General features: G+C 37.9%; 3 protein-coding genes across 4 annotated transcripts; all 3 read right to left on the bottom strand.

Annotated features, from left to right (window-relative positions):
• Nucleotides 1–1,541: 1,541 nt before the first annotated feature.
• On the bottom strand, nucleotides 1,542–16,564 carry LOC139971248 (uncharacterized). 2 transcript variants are annotated; one of them, XM_071977549.1, is made up of 3 exons: nucleotides 16,411–16,564; nucleotides 14,526–14,547; nucleotides 1,542–2,218 (listed from the first exon to the last, which is right to left on the bottom strand). In XM_071977549.1, the coding sequence occupies exons 2-3, from the start codon at nucleotides 14,529–14,531 to the stop codon at nucleotides 1,844–1,846; spliced, it is 381 nt and encodes a 126-aa protein (XP_071833650.1). In that variant the 5' UTR covers nucleotides 14,532–14,547; nucleotides 16,411–16,564; the 3' UTR covers nucleotides 1,542–1,843. The 2 variants fall into 2 exon arrangements, with proteins under 2 accessions (XP_071833650.1, XP_071833649.1); XM_071977548.1 differs by lacking the exons at nucleotides 14,526–14,547; nucleotides 16,411–16,564 and adding an exon at nucleotides 4,624–4,770 and having other exon boundaries at nucleotides 1,542–2,234.
• On the bottom strand, nucleotides 7,937–10,703 carry LOC139971541 (fatty acid-binding protein 2, liver-like). Its single transcript, XM_071978106.1, has 2 exons — nucleotides 10,563–10,703; nucleotides 7,937–8,502 (listed from the first exon to the last, which is right to left on the bottom strand). The coding sequence occupies exon 2, from the start codon at nucleotides 8,488–8,490 to the stop codon at nucleotides 8,110–8,112; it is 381 nt and encodes a 126-aa protein (XP_071834207.1). The 5' UTR covers nucleotides 8,491–8,502; nucleotides 10,563–10,703; the 3' UTR covers nucleotides 7,937–8,109.
• Nucleotides 16,565–20,801: 4,237 nt separating the features above from the next.
• Nucleotides 20,802–23,548, bottom strand: LOC139971983 (gastrotropin-like). The gene is made up of 2 exons (XM_071978846.1): nucleotides 23,410–23,548; nucleotides 20,802–21,419 (listed from the first exon to the last, which is right to left on the bottom strand). Exon 2 carries the CDS (start codon nucleotides 21,396–21,398, stop codon nucleotides 21,012–21,014), a length of 387 nt encoding a protein of 128 aa, XP_071834947.1. The 5' UTR covers nucleotides 21,399–21,419; nucleotides 23,410–23,548; the 3' UTR covers nucleotides 20,802–21,011.
• Between the last annotated feature and the right edge of the window lie 4,097 nt (nucleotides 23,549–27,645).

Below are 27,645 nucleotides of genomic sequence, written 5' to 3'. Positions count from 1 at the left end.
GTGTGTGAGGGGGGGGGTGTGGTTAGAGTTCGGGAAAAACATCAGACGATCGCAACTTTATCACGAGACATATTTTCCCTATCCATAACGAATTAATACAACATTATTATGACATGTGAGGTTAACAGTATGGCAGTCCTTCAATACTGTAGTTGTTACATTACTTACACGATATATTTACACACACAATGAGATATATGTCAACTGTTGGAAACTGATAACTATACATTTGCTCGTTATATAATTATGACCAAAGTTAGATACTTTCTTTTTTAGTTAACCCCCACCCCCTCTCCCCCACCTCGTGTGAGTGGGGAGGGGAGAGAGGTGTCAGGACAGGCACTGGTCATTTCGTGTCGATTATTTAGCAACAGAACACTATAGTTGAACTACAGATTTTTGCAAATTTACATTTACGTCTTTACAGTGTATTTATTCGGTTTCTTTAAAGACACCGCATATACTTATTCACTGTTTCTCTATAAAACGTTAAAGGTTATAACGACAAGTAATCACCATAATGTTGCTTTATGAGAAACGATCTGTTAGATGAAGTACCAACCATGCTGCCGCTACTATATTACAAATTATGTGAACTTCTTGCAAGAAACATATTCATTTCGGTAGTTGTCTTAATCTCCCACCCTATCCTCCTCTCACTATTCATACACACATTTTAGTCTATTGATGTATGACTATGGATTGGCATAACGCAATGATACTTTATCGCGATACTTTTCATAGACCATCAATTTATGCTGTGCAACAGAGTTGCCATTGTAACATAGATATAGGAGCTGTCTTTCTCGAGCAAGATCGGTTTCAGAGTTCTGGTAAGAACACAGTATACTTCAGTTGCTTTAATAGCATGACGCGGACTTCGGTATAATACGACGGAGAGGTATATGTCATCCCGTTACGTTGCCCCAAACTAGATGCATAAAGCCAAAAAGCGCCATCTATTTCCAGATGCTTCCGTGAACCGTAATAGCAGAATTGTGATTTAAGAGAGACTCGGGTCTCATTGGCTGCAAACCCTTCTAATAGGAACACTCCGGTGAAACCTTTGAGGGTTGGGCGGGTAGGAAGGGTGGGGAGGGTGGGGAGGGTGGGGAGGGTGGGAGGGGGGAGTGTGTCATATCTGTTATATATTCAAATTCTATTGGACGTCAAACTGGTTACTAGTTTACGAAAGTGGTTGATAACGTTGCCTTGGTATTGAATGGCAACGGCCTATAGGCTTATAAGATGTTAATATGAGTACTGAAAATATTGTCACCATCTACAAAGCAGTAATAAACCGCATCTTTTACACCACCCCACCCCATCACACCCCTCCCAAACCGTTCTCCCATATCTACCCTCTTCATCGTAAATTGGAAGGATGTTGCAGCAAGGTACGTTGTTGGTACGTCACTGAATAAATGTGATGAGTGCTTATAACAACTGCAATACTGACAACAAGTTAACGTATTGATATTGTAGTTCCAAAATGTGTTTTCACAACAAAGACGAAGAAAATGAGAATTTTCACACAAGAAAAAGACAAATTACATTTATAACTATTTCCTTTTAACAGTTAATAGATTTTAATGAATCAAAAAAGCATGAAACATATTCAGTATATTTCAAAATCTGGTATATGACGTCATTAACTTATTTCCTTACTCGCTGTCTTTTATTATTTCAAAACACTTAGGATTGTCGATCAGACTTTCTCTAAAACCAGCAAAGAAATCATTTGAAATAATAAAATATCAAAAAAAATTGAGTCTGTTCCCTGTTATCTTTCAGTTTGTGGTTCTGTACATTATTTCCTCTGATTACAGTTTTGTTAAATCATCTACTTGGTGAAGAAAACTTTTCCGGTTTTGCCTCCAAATTCGATGGTGTAAACCATATTGCCTCCTTCGATTGACCTCCTCAGCACCACTCCAGCCTTCCCGGTGAAGACTACGGCGTCACCATCCCAGGCGGTAGTTCCACTGTAGGCCTTGCCGAAGAGCTCCCCCTCTGATGGTCCACCAACAGTCATGGTGTGGGACCCTGCCTTGCCCAGTCCACCGGTGGCGGTGAAGGTGAAGTTGTCGCCATCTTGTTTGATCTCGACTGAACCACCCTGGAGTTTGGAGGGGTCCCTCTTGTCGGCAGCGACACCGAAGGCGTCCAGAACATCGTTGAGTCCTTCAAACTTGGATACAGTCCATTTGCCGTTGAATGCCATGTTGATTAATCTGAGATATACAACCAATACCAAGAATTATCATTTTATATGTTACCAATTCAAGAAGGACGGTGATGTGAGAGATGCTACACTCAGGCAAGGGTGGAGTGGGGGGGGGGGGGCGTGAGGGGTTCCTTCTGATATACGTGTACTTCAGATTATTTGTCATTGTTTTACATGTGAAAATGGGAGAAGGGTAGCAAGAGGTACAGGAAGAGGTGTAAAGCTTGGTAGCATCTTTCATATCATACAACTATATAGTAAAGCAATATTAATCAATCCAAATTATTCCTTACCAGTTTAACATTTGAAACAAAATTTCAAACTAAAAGACAAAGTTAAGAGTCGACCGGATATGATATTATAACACAACAGACATTGTTGTTCTTATTAGGTCGGCCCTCCATTTAATGTTATTTGTAAATCATATTGTGGCGTGTCATAGTGACCTATGATGATGTTTAGTTGATCGATATTAGTTTTGAACGTAACGATTTCTTCTATTCTGTTTCGTTTTTGTTAATTTGCTGGTTGTGTTTGTAATTTTATTATTATTATCAATTCTCTTCTTTTTCCTTTTTTTTTTTGTGCTTCTCTTTCGAGATGTAGCTTGAACCAGCTGCATTGTATTTCGTTGCTCACTTTACAATGCATTTCTGTACTATGTCCACAAAGTTTTATGAAAAAGCGAAACCATCTTTTTTTGGTGTGAACGCTGTAAAGTATTTCTGGTCACTGAAACGGCTGTAATCAGGTGGTAGCTTATATCATGACGAATGAAACAGATCAAGCCTGTATTTAGGTTACTCTGGCATAAAGTTGCTGCAGGTTGTATAGCTCAGACATTTGTCTATGAATTCAGTTATAGATGCACTCTCATTCAGGGGCGTAAAGAAGGGGTTTTTGTTGGGGGGTGTGGAGAATTTGATTTGCCGACGGATCTGGAAGTGGTGACTGAAATGGGGGAGGGGTCTAAGGGGAGGGGGTGTCCCCCTCCCATTTGGCAATTTTTTAGTATTGAAACGTCCTTAGATGCAATCTGGTGCATATTTTAAGTCAAATTTGATTTGCCGACGGACCTGGAAGTGGTGACTGAAATGGGGGAGGGGTCTAAGGGGAGGGGGTGTCCCCCTCCCATTTGGCAATTTTTTAGTATTGAAACGTCCTTAGATGCAATCTGGTGCATATTTTAAGTCAAATTTGATTTGCCGACGGACCTGGAAGTGGTGACTGAAATGGGGGAGGGGTCTAAGGGGAGGGGGTCTACCCCTCCCCTTTGGAAAATTTTTAGTTTTGAAACGTCCTTATAGATGCAATCTGGTGCATATTTTAAGTCAAATTTGGCACGGAAGAAGCTCCCGTTCTCCTTTTCTCTATTCAGCTTTCCTTCTTTCTTCCCCGTCGCGCTCTCTTCACCTTTTCTCCTTTTGCCGACAGACCCAAAATTTGCCGACAGCGACCAAATTATTGGGGGGGGGGGTGTGACACCCCCCACACCCCCCCCGCTCGCTACGCCCCTGCTCTCATTAACAGTAAGTTTAAACATTTCTTGTTACCACTATTTCAATAAGTATCCCAACAAGTATATACTTGAAACTGTCCCTGTGCTGCATGCAATATCCATTCAAATGAGGTATAGGCTATAACAGCGCGTAACTTATGTAGGTAAACACATATAAAGAATGTTCAATGCTGTTGAAGGGTGGGTGTGTTAGTAAACCATATACAGATATCTTGTATTCTGCACACTACAGATAGAAGGTGAAAAATCACTGTCGAAAGGCCTTTTGCATGGTGTACAAAAAAATAAATCATAAAAGCTAAATCGGCTACTTAAATGGTTACGATTATTGTAACATTGAGTCAGAGGGGCGTTAAGAACAATATATGGCTTATCTATAAAGGCAGATAAGTGAAGATACATCTAAATGGTTTTGAGATATGATATGAAACACTGACAATGGAAAACGCACAATAACTCGAAACCCAACAAAACTTATAAGAGAACCGAGGAAAGTGTACATGTAATAGAGGAGAGGAGAGGGGGGGGGGGGGGGTGGGAGGGATGCCTAGATATTTTGTGAGTGAAATGCAAAGGGTCAGCTTTCCCCCAGACAGTGGTCAAGTTTACTATCATACAACGTAATCTCACCTATAATTTGCTGGAACACGAATTAAATCTTCCCATCAACACATCCTCCCATTTCCCTCACACCTCCCATCCATCTTATATGAATACCTGGTTACGTCACCGCATAATTCGACACATATTTCCACAGACTTTCACTATTTCCTTAGTCTTTTCCTGATATGTTTGATAATTAGAATATGATAAAATGCACCTAAACTATAAAGTCTTAAAAAGTTAATAGGATAAAATGATAGAATGCAATACTCACAGAATATTCAAGTCGACTTCTCAAAATGTTCGAAGAGTTATATGACGGTGGTTGATTGACCGAAGTGACGAATATTTTAACTTTCATCAGTTTTTAAATGGTCCGAAACTCTTTTGACCATTGGGTGGAGCTAAGTGAGTCTATGATCCTGATTGGACCATCTATATTATATAGCTCTTCTGATTGGTCTCTCAACGAAATGATCAAATTGGAAATTGGACGATTGGTAAATTCTTATCTCTGTGTCGATATTTACCCAGACGAAGCCCTGCTTGGTTTGACCGGTAGAGTAAATAATTCACAGTGTTATAAACTCGCAGGTTAAATATATCGAATTGTCTGAGATGTAAACGTTTTCTTTCAAATTTGACCCATATAAGAACACATGATCTTCATTAGCATTGCTCATCATAGCTAGTATCGTGATGCTGTTTGGTTATTGATTAGCGCTATTTCAATAATACCTATGATCTATCATGATCGATATAATAGATTTGATTTATACTGTTGGTTACAATTGATCACAATATAGACCAGATAATTTCAAACGTTGGGGATGAGCCAAAGTTTCAAATCTCCCCTACTCATTTTTGTTTGGTGAACCTATATGAATGGGGTTTTAGGAGAATCCAAACTTTGAGGGTTGTGTCTGTGGGTTCGTTTAATTATTGTGATTCCTGTAGAGGGTGTTCCCGCAGAACAATTAAAAGCTCGGACGTCAAATGGTGGATTCTGAGGCAGTTTTAGACGATAACTTAAGTCTATAATTAGAGGTAAATGGTTAGGTGTAAATGTTGATTAAAACACCCCGATGGAACGTATTCCCCCCGACCGACGATGGAGGTGGAGAAGGAGGAGGGGGGGGGCATGTCCCCTCGACACCACTGATCGATGTCGTCACTACATGCACAATTCAACCGTCAATGACAAGCCAACGGGCCTTGACACAAGTTATCAGTGCAACTTATGAGTGCAAGGTGTGTACATTTTTCAATCAAGTCAACGCGTCGAAAATTCGACAACGCGTCGTTGGAAATCGAAAGGAGCCAATGTGACCAAGTTAGCAGCTACGAAAACGAGGCTTCGGCGAGAGTTATACACTTAGAAACGGCTATAGATTACGTTGACCCCACAACTGGACACTATACAGGCAAAAGGGTACACGCAAATACTTGACATTTGCATTACTCTCCCAGAAGACGATAGTGTGAATTCTGTTACATGTCGTCGAACAACTACACACCAATTAACAAACACAACATCAACAACACCAGCACTTGTATTGTCTTATTATACAACAACATTGCACAACGAATGATGAAATCGAAAGGTTTGAACACGTTGCGTATTAGGGGTTTTCGTTTAACAAACTTCATGTTTATCATTATCAAGTAAACAGAATATAAGTGACTTTTATTTAACTTTTGAAAATATGTCTAAGACCTAATTCCCGTTACTTGATCCCTGTGTCATATTCAGGTTCCAAGATAAGAGTTTTGAGTGATATGAACTATTCATTAGATCTGGCTCGAAGCCTTATGGAGGAGGGTGGGGTGGGGTTGGGTGTCACGACTTCGCCCTTGTACCCCTCTAGGGTTTGAAGAATATTCCAAAGAAAATTGAGAACATGAAATATCTAGAAGGGCTGCAGCTTCCGGTGCTTTACCGCCTCAGTGCTACCCCCCCCCCCACCCACACACACACACACACACAAGGGTTTTGATATACATTTCATAGAAATTTAGAGCGGACGCTCTTTTTGACATTTGTTCAGTTCTTTTCTAAAAATGCTGCAGCTTGCGTGGACTGTAGTCCCATCCAATAAAAGTGTGCAGTTTTAATAATTTTATAAAACAAATTGCCACTTTTGTTGGTCTACTTTCTTAAATGTCGGCTCAGCCAATCACTGAAGTCGGTCTCAAAGAAGCTAGCTGGTCTCGAAATGGCTGTATACCCCCAATGAAAAAAAGATAAATGTACGCCCGTGTTTAGGGTATGGTTGTCGGTGGTGGTGGTTGTAATGGTTGTAGTGGTGGTTGTGGCTGAGTTTCTAATAACCAGGAGGATTACTACATTGACTATTATTTCGTTTTGTCTACAACTTCACAGATTGGACCACGCACAGTTGAGAAAGATATATCCAACTATCTCTTGACGTTCTTCAGTATTTTCATAAAGATACTACTGTCCCGATCTCATTTATTCCCCCCCCCCCCGCCGATAAATCCCCGCCGGTAATTCATGGCGATAAAAAAGAAAGAAAGATCCATCATTTTTGTAACATATATGTTATATGGTAATTATTGTATATTGGATGTTGGGAGTTACATGTTACCAGTTCAAGCTCTGCTATAGACATCCGACCTTCATATGAATTCATATGCGACGAACTTATGTCAAATAATGTTTTTGTGTTTGTTTTCTCCATGCAATAATTGTTTGTTATTAGACGCTATTCTTAATAGATGTAAACACTGAGGTGGCTATAACGCAACCACTTATAGATACATAATATGTGTGTGTATACGGATCCAACCCCATTGCGTAATTAGGCAGTATCGGTAGGCGGGAGTAAAGGATAGGTTGCGATATATCTTGACTAAAAGTGAGGGTTATAAGTATTTCGAAACAGTACAGTATACCCACCAGATTTTGCTTCGAACTGGCTTAAACTTTGGTGTTTCTATAATATTATATTAAAATAAAATATTCAGTCAATCACTCGTGGCCCATTTTGGACCGGTGCCTAGATAGATGCTTCTCAGAAACATGTATTTGATATTGTAAGGTAACCTAAGAGGAGGTTGGAGAGGGCGTGGGGGGAGGGTGGGAGGTAGGGGGAATAACTGAGAGCAGGACAGTAGTATCTTTATGAAAATACTGAAGAACATATATAGAAAAGAGTGTCGGGGAGGGGGGGGGGAGAATGGGAAAATATTAATTAAAATACAAAAAAAATCTTTATGTGGAAACGTATGGTAGCCCTGACACTAAACGTATACTGGCGGCATTCATCGTACATATACAATCAGCTATACTTAGTTGATCCTGATGTCGTTGCTAAGGATTTCTTATATTTGGAGATCTTTAACCATTTAAATCAAGAAAAAGATGACATAGAGACAAATATTCAATTATTTCTTGTATCTACAACACATTCCAATTATTCATCATTACTTTCATCAATATAATCAAACATGACAATCTTAACGGCAGACATATTATACGGTAATCATTGCATGGACCGTGCAGGTGTTAGGTGTTTTCTGTCTGAGAGCATCCTCTACATTTAAGTAACATTGTATTACTTAGGAACAATAAGCAATTGTATATATCTATATATATATATATATGTATATCTATATAAATCAGCAATATGATGTTCATCGCCGAGCCATGTCGATCTCTTTATGGCAACGTAGGGACGTCTTCCAATGTATGATTAGTCAAATCAGTTTGTAATCATTATAATCATTAGTCTCCGATTTACTTGCTGAGGAAAATCTTGCCGGTTTTGCCCCCGAATTGGATGGTGTAAACCAGGTTGCCTCCTTCGATCGACCTCTTCAGTACCACTCCAGACTTGCCCTTGAAGACCAGAGCGTCACCCTCCCAGGCGGTGGTTCCACTGTAGGCCTTGCCGAAGAGCTCTCCCTCTGATGGCCCACCAACAGTCATGGCGTGTGTTCCTGCCTTGCCCAGTCCACCGGTGGCGGTGAAGGTGAAGTTGTCGCCATCTTGTTTGATCTCGACTGAACCACCCTGGAGTTTGGTAGGGTCCCTCTTGTCGGCAGCGACGCCATATGCGTCCATGACATCATTAAGTCCCTCGAACTTGGATACAGTCCATTTGCCGTTGAAAGCCATTGTTAGATGTAGCTGTAGGAAGACATAAACAGAGTCTATTAAAGAATGAAATAGACTTCATTTGTTAATTCCTAAACCATGCACTTGTAATTCACAGACGTAACTGAGTATATACCCCCATCCTTCCCCACACCAATACACGAGTTTAACCCCGAAGTGTTCCGTTCTTATGATATACTTGGGAAATTATTAGAATTATGGCTATCCTCAATAAACTGAAGATTTGAGAATCGAAAATATATCAAAATCTATCCAAGCGAGACAGAAATCTACTGCCATCTGTAGTGATAAGGATGGCATGTTGATCTTGGAGGACTTAAAATTCTAAGGATGGACTCGATAAACAGTAATACTTTTAAGGAAAGTCACCCGAGAAAGAACCAATAGGCACAAAAACAACGAACCGACTGATCCGCTCTCAATCCCTGCAGTCCCCTTACACAGAGAATGTGACTGTGTGATCATCGTCAGGTGTGTACCACGAAAAAAAGGAATTGTTTTTAGACTATGTTGCTATTACTAAAGTGTTACAGTTATACAGTTATCATTTACTGATGTATATAACATCGTTCAACAAGTAATAATTCAATAAATTATACATCCCAGGATTCAACATTTAATAATACTTATCAATAGAAATATGATGAACGACAGAATAAGGTGACAGATATTTTTAATAATCATTTCCACAGAACAACACTAATTCGCTATATAAAATATTTGAAACTTTAAAGTGAACAGTTCTTTACAATATCCAATCGAAATGTTTCGTTACGATACTAGAATGTACTTCATACACATATATTTAGCATAACTTATACGAGAATTATAAAAAAAATTAAAAATAAAACATAAAAAATAATTTGTCAGATGAGCGTGATAGTACGATCGGTTGATCGTGTTTAAAGCATGTCTTGTATTTATATAAATTTAAAACTTCACAATCTACCTAAGTTCGAGTGGAAAAATATCACTTCATTTGAGGAGAAAAGTCTTCTAAAAATGTACTCGATATGACGTCATCAAAAACTAATTCATTTAAATCGATTGATTTCGTCTTTTACTCTAAATTCACTTGACTGGACTGCTCTGATAATTTGACTCGCGGTAACCCTATTCTATACGTTTCTGTTTTATTTCACAACGACATACAGTCAGCATTGTGATTTCAGCCATGTATTAGTATACATATAAACTTGATAACGTTACCACCTTTACCATGACAAGAAAATAACCTTTGAGGCAAATCAAGTTTTGTTATCTTTCATATATCGAATACATTTATAGCATATTGTAGTATATTATTTGAAGATGACTTTGAAGGTTTATAGCAATGCTAAATGAAATATGGAGTATTTCTATTCAAGAAATACCAGATGGGCAATGGTGAATTACTATATCCGTTTGATAGCCACCCCCCGCCCCTCCTCTACCCCCTCCACCTCATATTTTGACCTGTCAAAGTTATGGGTATACTCGTGATGCTCTCAGTCATTCCAGTGCAGGCTCCTTTTACCTGTCTAGTTTTTTTTTATTTTGGCATATACAGTTACATCGGTAAAGTCATGTGTATGTCAACTGTTTCTGTCTGAATATTACTCTAGTCATGTGATCAATTTATTGTGCTCACGTGACCAGTTTTATACGATGATGTAGATACGACATTTACAATAGGCATCCCAGTTGATCTCTCGATCAGAAAGATCAACTCTTTTTACTCAATATTTTATTTAAAAAAAAAATATGACAGAGCCACCTAGAACTCATATTATCAACATATTTAGTTCTACAATGAGGTCATTAGAAATATTTTTACTTCGACACTATACACAAATGAGATTCTTTTTTCTTATGGTTGCCTTCGACCCTACGTCTAGAAATACAGCGACTTTGAATATCGTAAACATACTCTACTCTTACTGAAAAATCAGCTTTAAAGAATCTTAAAATGTAATATTAATAAAATAAATAAAAATCTTCAAATTAAAAATAAGCTTTCAAATTTTTTAAAATGTAATATTAATAAATTAAAAATAAAAATCTTCAAAATTAAAAATAAGAACATAACTCACGTTAATCCGAAGGATGGATATGTATAAGAACGATGAAGAGACTTCTGCCGATGTTATTGAGCGATAGGAGAGAGGTGAGGATCAGTCGGAGAAATTTCCCATTTAAATTACTTTTTCCTGCAACAATTTAGTGGGAGGGGCCTTAACTAAATGTTCCCTGATTCGTAGGAATTGTTACTAATTGTTTTTTGATTGGTCAGGTTTTAATTTTCAAGGATATAAAATGTTAACACAAGGATTTTCATCTCTCTGTGTGTTATAATTATAATTTAATTGTTTACTTCATTATGATCTCAGACGGATCGCTAAAATAAACAGCCAAGAGATTGGAACGTCTATAGGGAATCTCTGCCACAGTAACCTTTGCACGTCAGTCCTTATATTGAACATGTATACTAGTTGGGTGGGTCCTTTTGAGGTTACAGTATGTAATACAATGGACAAATGCTCTGAAGTAACAGACATAGTATTGATCCCTAAATTGGTTTGTTTAATTATACTTTATAGAGAGTAATAATTTTATTTTAATATAGTCAGTTGTGGGTCTGCAAAACCTTAATTCTTTATGCCTCTCTTTCGTTGAGAACTTGCTACTTTTCTCAGTAGAATTTACACGCACTCCTTCCATCTGTGAATGTTTGTTGGTATAATTTAATAGGGATGGAACAGTCAGAAAAACTTGTTATACCAGGGAGAAGACCGTCGGCAAGGGTGGGGGCTGTTGGTCGGGAGGAATGAAGTCTAAAACATAGGAAATTTTAATGAGATGTTACATATCTTGGCTTTTTGGTTTCGGCATCAAAACTGATTTTCCAATTATTATTATTATTATTATTAACCGGCACTTATATGATGTAAGTAATGTTAGTGACTGTGAGTGACGGGAGGATAGGGACGGGCACATTGATGGTGTCTCGGAGGAGAGGGTGCCCATGAATTCAGAAAAATGTCCTCTGTCGTATACGTCATCGGTCCACAGAGTCCTGTCGGTAAATTGAAACTTGACAGTTATTCGTCGACCAGCGACGAATGTTTTGTGTTGATGTTACTGTAATCTGTGCATGAAACAGTACGTTATGTGAACACAGACTACCCATCTATCCATTTTTTATGTGTTTACTGTCCAGCGTTCTCAGCTTCATAACATCTGAAGTGTAAGCACCATCGATCGCTGTCTGACACAGAACGTGACCAAGATGATCCAGTGATAATAGACTATTATAATTATTAAACAATCAGTCGGTTAACAAATACATCACGACATCATTTATTAATGTCAGATATTATACTGATCTTGATTAACATGTTTACCTATGTCATACATCATGTTATACCTATGTTAGACATCCCTCTATAGCTGGTGAATGAATTAAACTTTCCTTAACGTATGTATAGTCCTGATGCAATGTTACCTATGTTATACATCATACCTATGTTATACATCATGTTACACCTATGGTATACATCCCTCTATAGCTGGTGATTAAATTGTGATTAAATGTTTCGTTAGCGTGCATAGGTCTCATATACTCGCTTCCTACTTGTATGGTAAAATCACAATATTTTTCATTATAGTAATTTCTATTTATTTATTTGTTTTCTGGGTGGGTGGGGAGTTGGTTTTGTTTTTGCTTAGAGCAGTGTTCGTTGGTTAGCCCCTTTATAGGTATATCTAAAATCTAAATCTCACACGTATTTCCAAATCGCAATGAAACAGATCCAACCATGCTATAATTCTTTAAGGCCATTTGACCCCCCCCCCCTCCACCCTATCCAACCAAAAGAAAATTAATCAATTAATAAAGAAACATGATTACTCGTTCACTGTGTATATCAAATTGTTTATAACAAGCTTCATTTTCTGAAAAGAACAAATTGGGACCTCATGAAAAGTATTTTAAATTGGGAAAAGTTTGTCAATTTTCTGGGGAATACTGGTCACCTTTAGTTATATGTCAAAAAATTAAAATGATAATTATCGTCGTTACTTGACAATTCTGTCATGCCGGACACTCGGACGCAGATTGATCGAGTTCATAGTCGGCCAATATTGGACCCATATATACATTGCATGATTATGTGTGGGATCTACCACAAATTGCGAAAATCCAGTCAAATGTGCCTATACTGCCAAAGATGGTGAGCAGATTTGTGTTACGTATATACTGTGAATATCATGCTGTCCATCCATGTACCATTCTGAGCTTTAAGGAGCATAACAGCTGACGAAGCGACTGGTGACTGGTACTGTATACCCACTGTCTAAGAAACAATGTTTCATAACTATGTGTATTTGTATCCCTACCCCACTGCCTACCCCACCGCCTACCCAAACCCCCATATCCCACACACTTCCTGCAACTCGTTCATTTGCCTCTCTTAATATATTCTCAAGAAATAAACTGTGAAATATATATGAATAAATTATCATCAAACTGGCCATTCTTTGAACTTTGAAGCCCACATTCTCACAAATCGCGCCTGTCATGAGAGCAATCCTGCAGAGGAAGGGAAGAGGAGGGGTGGAGTGGAGTTTGTGAAAAAAATTGCAAAGTTAGAAACTGAACAGCAGCATTTCTCACTACCCCTCCCCCCCCCCACCCTCCTCGTCCCACGAGTTATTGATTATTGGTTCCGCTAACATATATGTTAGGTCTTCTTGTTTTGTTGTAATATTGAAAGGATTTTAATGTTTGTATTAGTTGTATTATCCTTTTGTATACCATATCAATTGCGCAGTCAATGCAGTCCCCTATACTGCTTCCCCTTCATCCCTAGTCCCATCCCATTCCCCTGCGTAGCCCATACTTGATATTACGTATATACATACATCATTTTGTCATTCATTGATCAATATACGTAGTATATATAGGCCCGCACAATTCAATTAATATTTTCATTCCATATAGATTAACATCAAACATCTCATCACTCATTTGTCAGTTGGAGTCATATAGAGTCGGGACGGGTGGGGTGCGGGAGGGGCATATTTTTCTGATGAGTTAAATAGGGCTGGTTCCAAGTCTCACATCGAGGCAGGGGGGGGGGGCTCACAACACATGTCTATGAGTACATCAATACATAAAACTTCCACATGAAATGATGTTATATTTACCTTCAATTTATGAGCATAAAATCTCAAAAGACAAACCGACAAAAGAAGAGAGACACACATTTTTGTTTCTATTTACATTAAATTTTAATATTATATTTTCATCTTCTTCATATTTTATGTACTAGAAGCCTGTCTTGAGAGAAACATAACTTCGCAAATTATTTCATACTGTATTAGCACAAACCACCACTGAACCCACAAGGCTTCATATGTTTACCTGTCCCATTCAAACTTAATAAGGATTTGCAGGAATAACCCAAAATTAAGGTTTGGTATGTTTGTTTTTGATTGGCGTTGTTATCGGAGGTCCCTGGACCTTGGGGTCCCGTTGCCGCATGTTTCATTCGTCTATTAGATCATCCAGAACTGTGCTCCGGTACAAGCAATACTTTCTACAATTTGTTTTTAACATCAATGAAGTTCAATTTCATACTGTATTAATTAAGAGCCACGATTCACTTCAAAATGTCAGTTTATTTGGAAAGGAACACCTTTCCGGTCTTTCCTCCAAACTCGATGGTGTAGACCAACTTGCCTCCCTCTACCGACCTCTTCAGTCCAACACCAGATTTGCCTTTAAAGACTACGGCGTCACCCTCCCATGAGGTGGTTCCACTGTAGGCCTTGCCGAAGAGCTCTCCCTCTGATGGTCCACCAACAGTCATGGTATGTGTTCCTGCCTTGCCCAGTCCACCTGTGGTTGTGAAGGTGAAGTTATCGCCATCTTGTTTGATCTCGACTGAACCACCCTGGAGTTTGGTAGGGTCCCTCTTGTCAGCAGCAACACCGAAGGCGTCCAGAACATCGTTGAGTCCCTCGAAGCTTGAGACAGTCCATTTGCCGCTGAAAGCCATGATGATTCAATTAAGCCTGTAGAAAAATGAAAATTGCGAAAGATAGGTGTATAACCAAAGTTTAGTCACGCAGATAATGAAATGGTCGATTGTAGATCAGTGATAAGTTGGCAAGGTGTCCACGTTAGTTTTGTTTTCATGCCATATACCGCCCCATGCCTTCTCTTTGTGTTTGGTTAAGCTTTCAAACTCCGATAAGTACAGTATTTAGATTGAAATATTGATTTTTTTCTAACTTTACTAAGGTGATACGATCTGCCATACAGGATGGAGTCATATAAACCTTTTCCATGTTTAATTATGCGGTGACAATCGAAACGTTGGGTTAAGGTCGTTTGTCATAGTTTAATGTATTCACAAAAGCTTGACATTTATGAATATTTGCTTACAGATAACGTACAATCAATTGCCGGATCTGTTGATTCGGGTTTGTTTTTCGAATGTCGTTACCAACGTTACCACAAATACAAATTATAACGCCACGGTGAAATGCAGATAGAAACTTTCGAGAGAAACTGCAGCTTCATTATGACATATGCAACTATAAGTACAACAGCAATCAATATATAATTATTACATTATGAGAAATGTTAATGTAAGGAACTTAAAGAGTCAAGGCTGTATATTAAAATAGTTTCCTCCTTCGCAACTTCCTTCTAAGAAAAATGTGAAGATTCCGCATAAAAAAGAAAGCCCCTTTAAACAAGTCTACTTCAGACAATTCAGGACACTGTATGACTTATCAAAACATACTACGAATTATTTATTCGAGATGCTTTGGGTTTGAATTACATTTATTAATTACTAAGTACTATTTTTGAACCAAAATTAAAAGAAATTTCGCTTTACAAGAACTGGAATTCTTTTCTTTAGTTCTCGAAAAACATATATTACGTATATATCCATTGTACTAAGCCGCTGGACAAAGCTATAGACAAGTGATGTTGTTTGCGATCTTAAAAAGTTCAATTTGTTTTGCTTTTGTTTTGTATGATTATCATTTTAGGTAAATTAATTATTCTTTAAATTTAACTAAATATTTCTTAAAAGTTTTACTTTTATGTATTTCCAAAGTTTTTTCGATTGATTATTTTGCTCCATTTGCTATAGCCCTCCTTCACTTCTATTGATATTAGAGGGTAGGGAGGGACTTACTCAATATATTTCTTAAAATGTATCTGATTTTTGGTCATGTTCATCTGCAGAAATCATAAAATTAAAAAAAAAATTAACGAAATCCCGTAAAAAAAAATGTTAGCAAGTTGCAACATTTATAATTACCCCTCCCCCTCCCTCAACACCAGATCCTACTTAGGGATATATCTTTTCAGTTCGTAGGGCCTTCCTCACGACACCTCTCCGAATCCCGTTTTAGCCAAATCCGTTGTTTACAAAATGAACTGACCAAAGTCAGTACGCTGTTAACATTTGCTTATACGGAGTGAAATAACAAAAAATATCAAAAAATAAACATTTACAACAATTATACGTAGCCTACCCGAGTATATATAATTAAAATGTTAATCACATTAATAATAAAAAAACGGCAAAGAAATGGTGACACAAACTTTTGAATTATCATCATGTTAGAGAGAATTTCCATCAACAGTGCTACACACAATGACCTGCGAGGCATAAAGCGAAGTGTGTCAATTTGGTAGCGAGATAACCCAAATTAGTAGCTGATAACAACTTAATCATTGTATTTGATTATAAAGCATTATAAATCAAACGAAAAATACAAATAAATAATTGAAATTAAATGTGAAAAAGAAAACCATGATATTTCCATATTGCGACGACGTTGAAAATATTTTAAATTTGAATAAAAAAAAATCAATTGAGCACAAGAAAAGCCAACTAAAAATTGTTAACTTACGTGAGGTGCAGAAATGAACACAGTATGAACAAAGATGATTATCTAATAGATGTGGCTTGTCCGATCGGAAGAAAGACAGAGGAAGATTGTAACCAAAAATCGCTCTATTTAAATGATTTTTGTACTTCTCTTGTTCAAGATTATAGACAAATGGCAAAGAGGGAGGGGCTTCAAAGAATTGTTTTTACTATTGGAAGCCCATACATGATGAATCTGTTTTATGATGATTTGTTTATACAAGGAAATCTACTTGAGTTTGTTCCCATTTATTACTAGTAAATATACAGAACAGTTAGGCTGAGCCTATAAGGAGACTGTTGACAGTCTTTAGATGAAGTGATGATTACTGTGATCAGCAAACAGCACGATTTCGAACTAAATCCATTTAGCCTTAGTAACCTATCTAGTTGTTCTTGATTTATAAGGGAAAACAGTGACGGTCATTGAGAGAGCTGGTCAGTGTTGTTTTCAGTATACCTGGTATATATAACTGCAAGGATTTGGTACTCTGATGTGTGTAAACAATATAATAATCTCCTAATCTCGCCACTGCTGTTTTTCATGAATTGTCTATATTTCCAGGTTTTAGTAAAAACATACTAGTTTATTACGGTTGACATGGTACAGGAATGTGGTGTGACGTAGCAACATCACATATATGCTGTAATATGGTTAGATACTAGCCTGTTGTAGCATGCTACACTATTTATTATGATACTTGGTATCCCATGTTTCGTGTTATATGGTTAGATACTAGCATGTTGGAGCATGCTACACTATGTATGGTGATACTTGGTGTCCAATGTTTGCTGTAATATGGTTAGATACTAGCATGTTGGAGCATGTTACACTATGTATGGTGATACTTGGTATCCCATGTTTGATGTGATATGGTTAGATACTAGCATGTTGGAGCATGCTACACTATGTATTGTGATACTTGGTATCCCATGTTTGATGTGATATGGTTAGATACTAGCATGTTGGAGCATGCTACACTATGTATTGTGACACTGGGTATCCCATGTTTGGTGTGATATGGTTAGATACTAGCATGTTGTAGCATGCTACACTATGTATGGTGATACTTGGTGTCCAATGTTTGCTGTAATATGGTTAAATATTAGCATGTGGGAGCATGCTACACTTTTTATTGTGAAACATCATACACCATGTTTGGTGAAACATGGTACACCATGTGTGGTGATACATAGTGTACCATGTTTGGGGAAACATGGTACACCATGTAAGGTGAAACATAGTGTACCATGATATGGTGAAACATGGTACAACATGTATGGTGAAACATAGTATACGGTAGACATCTGTGCAATATATACGTTATACACAAGTATTGGGCGAATGGTAGATACCATACCTGAATGGTGTAACATGAGAGATTGATAATTTGAAACATATAGTGTAGGCACCCACATGGATGTAGCAATGTACTGCTTAGTAGTATAAGATGCATCATAACAGAACCTTGTGCATGTGATGACATGATATCTAGATGTCTGCGTGTCCCAACGTTACAAATAGCTTTATATATTGGTCCATAAATGCAAGAAAATTGCACACTTTAAACTTTAATGGATATATTACAGATGTATGAAGAGTTCCCTCAGATATCAGATGTGTCATTTCTTGGAAACTGATCTTAAGGTGAAGAACATTATTTCAATCCTTTCCTTTCCTGTTTTGTTTTGTTTTTCTTTTCCTTGTTTAAGATTTTGTTTTTTTAAATATTGACAAATATCAGAGAAATTGAATTTTATCTTGGAATAAAATCTTCTCTTATAGGCTGCTAATATGTGCAGAAATTTAGATGGACATCTAAATTTCTGCACATATTAGCAGCCTATAAGAGAAGATTTATTCCAAGATAAAATTCAAGTTGTACTTAATTACTTCATTGACAAGAAGGTGCGTCCTTCTTTCTTTCTATTTTACACGAAATGTGATATTTTTTGCTTTGCGTCACTCTCTTTCTTTTCTCTGCATTTTTTCTTGCATTAATACAAATTGAGTTTGAAAATGTTAGTCACACAAGAATATAAGAATATTTTGAGAGTTATATCGATGTTATTATTACCTCAACGTGTGTCTGTATATCCCATTGCACACTATGACACAGTAAGACTCCTAAAGTGTTATCATGTATAAGAGTGTGTATAACATATTTACATACACTAGAACCCGATAAGCTATGTCAACAAGCTGAGACAGAATTACGATACCAGAAGCATAGTAACCTTTCTCGGTTAACGGTCGGTCAATCTAAATTATTTTCCATGAAGTTGTTGATTTTGCCCTCCCCCCCCCCCTCATGTCATGTGATGCCCGGTGACCGGCCCAGGTAGGTCTCAGTATACATCTTATTATTTCGAAAGCGTTCCCTCCCACTCTGAAAGGAAACCTCCCCACCCATTCCCACCCACCCCACCCCAACCCACCTCATAAATTACAACAAGGAAGTAAAAAGAAAGGAATATAATCATAACACTTTTTTACTGGAATTGATGAGATAAGAAATATTTAAAGATGTCATTATTATAGGTATTCAGAATATTACCACATTTTGAATATCTGCTGCTGTCAGTTGGTCCTTCAAGTTTGGTTAGTTCTGATGCTAGAATGCAGTGAGTATATGACATATGACATCATGCAACATGTTTTGCACTTCGAACTGTTACAAGGATTCCATACAGGGAAAAATATTCCATGTTACTGTCATCAGAAATCAGGCTCAAATTAAGTGTGTGAAGGGCCTATAGCTTTAATGGGAAGGAAAGTCATATAACTTTATGCAACACAAAGTCTTTATCCGTAATAGCATATAGGCCTACATGAAGCACACAAACCATGACAATTTGACAGATGTGGGTTTATATTATTGTAGAGCAAGACTACAACAGTCTAGTCTACATACATGTATTGACATTTTTAAACCCAACTTTGCATATTCCTGGATTGGGCTATAGCAAACTCATGAATGATATCATCAAAGTTCATAACGTGAGAATTTTACTCTTAGTACTCACCAGGGTAAAACCATGCCTCGAATCATTTTCGTTCTTTATTTTGCACATATAAGAAAACCTATTAATGCAAGTAGGCAAAATTGACCATACCTAGAAAACCTCTCATTTCCATGAATGTCTCTTAACATCGAAGGTTCTATGAAGGGCCTAACGCTATAACCTTATTAGCCTAGTGTTAATCCGGCCCCGACCAAAATACTGTACATAATGGAAACGTTTCCGAACTGTTTGTTTTGTTCTTCTATCGTACACAAACTTTGTTGTGTGTTCAGCACCTTGACTCGGCTATCGTGTTGATATATTCCAGTTGTATTAGGCTATATGGAAATCCCAAACACGCTTACAAATACCTTAACACACAAATTCCAAAAGTTTCCCGTCTGATTTTTGTCTGGGCATGAACCTTTACGGACGTGATGTAGGCGAATCAATTTCTTCTTCTATGAGGGGTGTGGTTTTGGGGTGGGTGAATGCGGCTCTGTTTTAGGTGGGGTGGGGGTCTGGGAGTCCACCCGGGACAGATAGATCAAACTTAGATGGTGCTTTCTGCTTCAATAACTCCTTGGTGCATGAAATAAAGTGCTCTGAGTTTACGATAACAAGAGGCGTAAACGTCAGTTGACCATATGTGATTATTATTGTTACTAATTTTTCTCAATTAGTTGCATTATACTTATAGGACTGTTTTTATCACTGATCACATCACTTTTATGATTTTTTTTTTGTTCAGTAGCCGAACTATCAACATAGACTATTTGAAATTAACCACTTTAAGGTTTATAATTTACTACTTCCCACAATCTGAGGAAGGTATGTATGGAAATCGGCTAAAACTCGCATGAGAAGAAGCTGTGAATCGTCTTCTAGTGACTCTCAAATTGCCGAATGTAACGTTTGATCTCTGGCGGGGTACGGACGTGTTGAAAAACTGTGGACCATCGCGGTCGGTAATACGAAATGAAATGAGACGCAGTCCTAACCATCATTATTGGTTTATGTGATAGAGTTACTTGTAGTGAACACGACAGTTTAAGGAAACTGTTGTTGCGATATTGGGAGAAATCGCTGTTTGAAATGTCCCTTCACACACAGGAATGACTACTCTGAGCAAGTCTAAAAACATGACGTCATCTAGCCACCTTGATTGAATTGTTTAGTTTTTCCTGCGATATTTGTAGGAACTGTTTATCATAGAACTCTCTAATCAAATCGGCAAAAAGATGATGCTTAGGTTTGTTTTGTTCCATTAACTCATTAAATTTTGGTTTATTGTATACTACGGATACATCATTAAGATAGACACCAACGCAAACAAAATCTGAATATTTTTTTTTTGCAGACGATGAATAGTGTTTATTTCAATTAACTACCCATTCAGGTACACATATAGATCTTTATGATTTTACCAAACAACATTCTTTATATACCCATCGTTTACAACTGAAAAGATAGTAATTTAACACCTGTAGTGATGAAAATCGACTTGATCAAGTAGTTCACGTCACATCCTATATGATATCACTAAACATCAGTACACGGTGATCTGTATAACATAGTCTACTTGCTGAAGACGATTCTACCACCATTGCCGCCGTACTCGATGGTGTAAATCATGTTGCTGCCCTCAATCGAACGGGTGAGAACCATTCCAGACTTGCCCTTGAAAACCACCTTGTCACCGTTCCAGGAGGTCGTACCCTGGTACTTCTTGCCGAATAATGCTCCTTCGATGGAGTCACCAACTTTGAAAGTGTGGGTTCCGTGCTTGCCAAGTCCCCCAGTTGCGTTCATGGTGAAACTGTCGCCATCTTGCTTGATATCTACAGCTGCCTTCAAGACCATGTTACGGTCTCTTTCAGACGCTGGGATGCCGAAGGCATCAAGTGCCTTGTTCAACTTCTCCTCCTCGAAGTTAGAAACTTTCCAATTGCCGGTGAATGCCATATTTGATGTATATGAGTGAATCTATAGAGAAAGAAAAGAAAAGAAATTGTATTATAATATGCGGTGCTGCAGGAGTCTATTTTCTATCATTTTTCTATCCAAAATTTAAACATTGAAGAAGTCATATAAAGAGAAAAGACCCTTTCATGAATAACGCTCACGTGATGCACGAGCTAATGCCAAGTCCTGTTGGTTAATATATATATGTCATGAATTTAGTGATAAATTAAGAGGTTTTTTTACCTTCTAATCCCTCTACCTTTCTACAACCTATACCCACGCTATGATCTACCATAATACAAGTCAACCACGTATACTAATGCTCAGTAGACTCACGCATGAAAAAGTGAACATTGACAGAGAATTTAAAAGAAAATTACTGAGAAATCAAAAGTTACTGGGGTCGTGGGGGTGGGATAAGGGGCTATGAAAGGCTTACGTATTCAGTAAAATATATAAATATAAAAGGAGGGAAAGACTAGGGAGTAGAGGAGAAACAATTGAGGGCAACATTGAAATGGAAACAGCCAAATCGGGATTAGAAAGATCATTTTGGTGGTACGAAACAGATAAATAGGTTTCAGCTGCATCTCTGTAATTGGAAAGTTAAATGATTTAAAAAAAAATTGAGTGTTGGTATGATAAAATAGCTATTGAGGTTTTCAATATATTCTATTTTAAATATGCATTGTCTCTGAAATGCTCCTTTAAGGCTATAAGAGATGATGACATCGACCCATCAGTGCAGGCTATGCTATTATTGTTTATTAATTGTTTTATATTATCTAATAATTCAATCCAGGCATATTCTTTGAACTTCAAATAAACACCATAGCACCCTTGGATGCATTCAACCCAATTTTCCTTGAGAAATTTAAAATGTATTGTATTAACCGTGTTATTTAAGGCTATGTATACAACTCTTATGTTCTCCAATGGAGTGTTATGTTGCATCTGAGGAACTGATTAATGGTTTGTGTGTTAGACTAAATAGTCCAGTCACTTTATTTAGTAAAAACTTTAATTAATGAACCTCATTTATTTAAAGGGTTATTTTCTCAAAAAATTAAAAATGTCATAGAAATACAACCTAGACTGATAGCAGTGTGTTATAGACCATTACAACATAACAAATATAAATTCTGTACCGAACTCCATCCTTTAATGTCCAGAGTTAGACAAACTTGTCATCTTTGTACTTTTCGTATCGAACAATATACGCTAAACACTCATGTATATATGGCATATATGGCTACGCAACTGTTACACTGTCCTATTGAGGATATGAGGAATGCTCTGCTATAAAGAATGTCTTAAAATATTTCGATCAATGTTTGAAATCAAGTCTGTCTCTATGTACTAAAAGTCGCATTACTAAAAGCACATGTTAGTAGCATATACAAACACTTACAATGTAGTTTATTGATATTTAAATATATATATTAGTGTTGTTGAATATAACATGCATACTGCTAATTCGACTCTCTTATTGTAATGGATAGTCCGAATTCTTAGGTTTAAAGCGTTGAATTCCTGTACTACATTGTTAAAATGCACCTATGCTTAAGAGTTACATACATCTACACAAAAGCATGTTTACCTTTCTACCCTAGTGCCCCCCCCCCCCATCCCACCCCAATTGCAAAAAAAAATGTTTCAAACGAATGCAATATTAGACTGATTTTAACAAAATAATGACTTCCTCAATACAATAACAAAGAAAAGAAACCTCTCAATTTTTTTTAGATTGAAACATTCAATCCCATTTTCGATTGGATATGTTAGCATTTTTGATATCCCTGACGTCCTTACAATAACGGCGAAGTATATGTTTGTTTTCTTAAAACGAAGGTATATTAAACTGCAGTGATGGTATGAGGTGATGTTAGGATAGAAAGTGACACACAATTATTGTTTCAATCTAATAAGACTGGTTATCGGTAAGTCCAAGTAACAGGATACACCGTCTTTAAAATAACAGAAAGAGAGAAGATTGGATAGATGAACTTACCTAACGAGAATTCCAACAGAAAAACTGAACCAAAACTGGGCTGACTTTGTTCGAAGCAAATCAAGACAAGTGAAGACTATGGGAAATTTTCGCCTTATTTAAAGGTTTTCTAGACCAATTTTTTTTTTTATAATAATAATAATCTTGTCGGTGGTGGAACCCTGGATGAGTGTGGACTAGGAAGATTCTGATTGGTCCAGTTGGGAACAAAATATTTAATTTTCTATTTATTATTTATTGTTGATATTGGTTATAATATTAGCGCATTAGATATCTCTTGGTTGATAATGATAATAATAATAATAAATATAATAATAATGATAATAATAATATACCAACATTCATAAATAATACATAAACTTCGGTATCGGGGATCGTGGAACAGTTTCGTATACATTACTTAATTTATTAGTTTGAACTTAATCGATACGTGGACAGTTGTCATCATTCAAAGTAAAAATGTTTACCAGTTTCAAAATTAAAAATTCTTAAACCGAATATACTCTGAAAATTTCCATATCATGCACGTTCAACATTTGACAGTTTTATCTGAATATATGTGTTTGCATTTTGAAGGCCTGATTTAATTTTTCATTGATTTAAGAAAGTAAATTATTAAAATATGTCTCGCTAGGTCGTATGAGATAATTAATTGATTAGTGTATTTTGTTTTAAAGCTGTTTATCTTTACAGATATATAGAAATGATATATCAAATATCACGTCTGTCTTTGAATTGTCCATCCTATATGGCCGACACAATCTTCCATCCATCGTCACAGTGACCGGGAAGGGGTCAGACAGGGAATATATTTCGTTTCATTTCATTTGTGCTTTCAACCCAAAAATGCATATAACTATAGGCAGGTGCGTATCCAGGGGGGCGTTGGGGGCGCGCGCCCCCCGGGTAAGAAAAAGAGAAGAGAAAAAAAAAAGAGAAGAAAAAAGGAAAAAAGAGGGGAAAAAAGAGGAGGAGGAGAGGAAGGAAGGGAAAAGAAAAAGAAGAAAGAGAGAAAAAGGAGAAAAAGAGGGAGTAAAAGCAAAACGCGAAGACACCGGGAAGAGAAAGAGGAACAGTGACATCATTACAGCGCTGAAGGGTAGCCAGTGACGGATCAATGATTTCGTAAAAGTGTGACTCACCCTACCCCTTACACCGACAACTCCATTTTTTGACGTTTCCATTTTCCTCTCTCACTAATGATCTATATATATACTATATATGGTCTATCATAACGCATGTGTAGAATTGTGCTATGAAACCAACTGTGGCTGGTCTCGAACTCGACCGTGTCGTCGGGGAACATGACGCATTTTGGGATGGGGGCGACCGCCCGCCACCCCCCATTCAGCATTTTTTTAAATGATATCGCTAAGTAATTTCAAAATAGAAAGTGCTTAGAGGCAACTTACAAGGCCTGGGAAGTGTCATTTCCAGCGATCTGGGAGGCATTTTCGGCCAAAATTTGCTTGTACGCTTCGCGCTAACAAATGGTCCTGGGTAGTGCCATTCCAGCGATCTGGGAGGCATTTTCGGCCAAAATTTTCTCGTACGCTTCGCGCCAACCTATGGTGGCGCTACGCTTAGATAATTTGCCTACAGGCTTCGCCCCTCCCTTGGCAAATTCCTCGCTACGCGCCTGTTCGAATTTGTAACGCAAACAGCAGATATCACATCATATCAGTGAGCATGAAAATGTCGTTCCAGGATGAAAAGCCTCAAAACTGTCCGACTTGCCTGAAAAAATAACCAAAAATTTTCGCGCGCGAAGCGCGCGTTCAACGTCTTCATGTCAATATCATATAAGCAAGCATCGGTTATTACATCGCATGCCATCATGTACCGTACGGTTCGTTCAAATTGCGCAGTATACCGCGGGATGCTAATGTAAACAACGACATGTCTCATGTAGATGTATAAAAAGCATGGAGGTCCAATTATGTCAAAACTCTCTTTTACATTAGTAATGGCGAATTAGCGCCTGCACCCCCGCCGCGCATTGGCGGAGCGTCCATATGGTCAGGGGGGGGCGGATGCCCCCCTGACGGACTCAAATGGACTGCTGGCGCTTTTTTCAGCTCTTTACCACTTTTTACAAATTCTAGATTATTGACTTTTTTATTGCGCTCTCATCTACTTATTGACATTTGTCACATTTTGTTGGTGTAATTTGGCGATGACACCTTATTCTTTGTTTATCTGCAAATTAGCCAGGCCCGGAAAGGGTCATTTCCGGCGATCTAGGGAGTATCTTTACTCAAAAATTTTCTGTACGCTACGCGCCAACCAGTGGTGGCGCTCCGCTTAGATAGTGTCGAAAGCGCCCCTACAGACCATTCTCGCCACTCCTGACCAATACCCCTAGCTCCGCCACTGCCGCCGCGCCTCCTACGCCTATGTGTGTAGTGTTCGGTTTCGGAAATATCTGCTATTTTTTCATTTCCTTTCAACCAAGTTTTATAATAGCCGTTATAACAGGTTTTAATATTTCTACACCAATAAATTAACTATGTCTGAATTTTAGAAAATTTCTGACCAACATTCTACATCACACTTCCCTCTACTCGTGCAAGTTTGACCGGTCTGTTAGGGGTTGAAGGAAGTTTTTTCTATATTGGTTGTCCATAGATGAAATTTTGTACAACATTATGGGTATGTTTTCAAGTGAGTTTATTCACGAGAAATGTGAATTTTCAAATTCTGAACAAATATGGGGCTTAAAACCTTGAAAAGTGGGGCTGACGGGTATTGTGGGCCGCGACGTAGAATCACCTACAAAAGCAAAGACCCACAGGAGATGCGATCAGGTCGAACATGATGTGTGCCGGGTTGACAATCTTCAAAAAGGTTATGGATGGAAAAAAAACTATTAGGAAATACTTGGTTCTCAGGCAAAAAGTGTACATCTGGTTGGTCATTTCAAGCCCGAGAAGTGCCGTTTCCGGTGATCTGGGGGGTTTCAAAACAAGAAATTTTCTTGTACGCTGCGCGCCAACCGATGGTGGGGTTCCGCTTAGATAGTAATTCGCGCCCCCCGGGTTAGAAAATCCTGGATACGCGCCTGATATTAGGTAAAGAATGTAATAAAGAATGTAAAACTTTTCTAGTACAAAAATATAGGAAGAGGGTACTTTTTCATTAATAAAAGGGAGCACTTCTAATGTAGGAAAAGGGCACTTTACAGGTATAACAGAAATATGTAGGCTTTGTGTGTGTGTGGGGGGGGGGGGGAGGGTGTGCTCCCAAAGAATCCATCGTCTTCTACAAATTTATTATATATCCTATCGACTTAAGAATATAGCGTTGATGTTTAGTTTAACAAATAACACATTTCTGGCTGAGCTTTTGAAATTCTTGTCGTTTGAAATTCTTCCAGTTGTCGGGAATGTACGTAGTCTTGTCGGGGCGATTATCCACCCAGGCTGTCAGGTAGATTCATGTTGGCCCGGTTTTTCAGGACATTCATATATTTTTCTTTGGTGAAAATATCAGCACCCTTCCAAGTTTGGGACCTGAGTAAAACCCCTGCAGGTTGTTAAAATTACGTGAATAGTATCACATTCTGCTACTCGAATTGCTGAATGAGAGGGACAAGTTCACTTGGGTGTGAACCTTGATGTGAAGCACACATTCAGTCAGTGGAGAAACCTCTTTAACTGTCACCTTCACTGTAACGATTTTATAGTTTATTATAATTCCTCTGTATCTTGCCGTGACGTACACTGGCCTAACTTTGGGATCCGAATTATGCGACAGAAGGAAAGAGAAGGAAGTGGACAGGGGTGGGGTTGGGGGGGGGGGCAGTAGCTGCAATTTACGGAAACCTATATACACCTTAGTTTACAGAACTAGTGCGGTAAATCTCGATTGTCTCATTGAACTGGGTACAGTATAGCCTGAAACGGGGTCCCCGACCACCCTGCACAGTATTGTGGTAGTATTATGAATGACGTCACCTAGGCGTCACGCTGACACTGTTAAACAGTCATACATACACGAATGATTGTATATTGATGTCGCTACAGAAATTAACTAGAAGAACGTTACTAAAGTATAGAGGATTGCAGAGATTTGCATTAATACGTGATGTATCATCACGTTGTATAGATTCCAATATTTGAACAAGCTTTGGGATACTGATAGCATCTGCACGTGGAATATAACCTCTGTGACGAGTAACACTGACTCGCTGCCTGCCGTGTAAAGTGCATGGTATAGTCATGTATGTATCTTATG

The sequence above is a fragment of the Apostichopus japonicus genome, chromosome 8, assembly GCF_037975245.1.
Source record: "Apostichopus japonicus isolate 1M-3 chromosome 8, ASM3797524v1, whole genome shotgun sequence".
NCBI classification, from domain to species: Eukaryota; Metazoa; Echinodermata; class Holothuroidea; order Aspidochirotida; family Stichopodidae; genus Apostichopus; species Apostichopus japonicus.
This window is presented reverse-complemented; position numbering and strand designations above follow the sequence as displayed.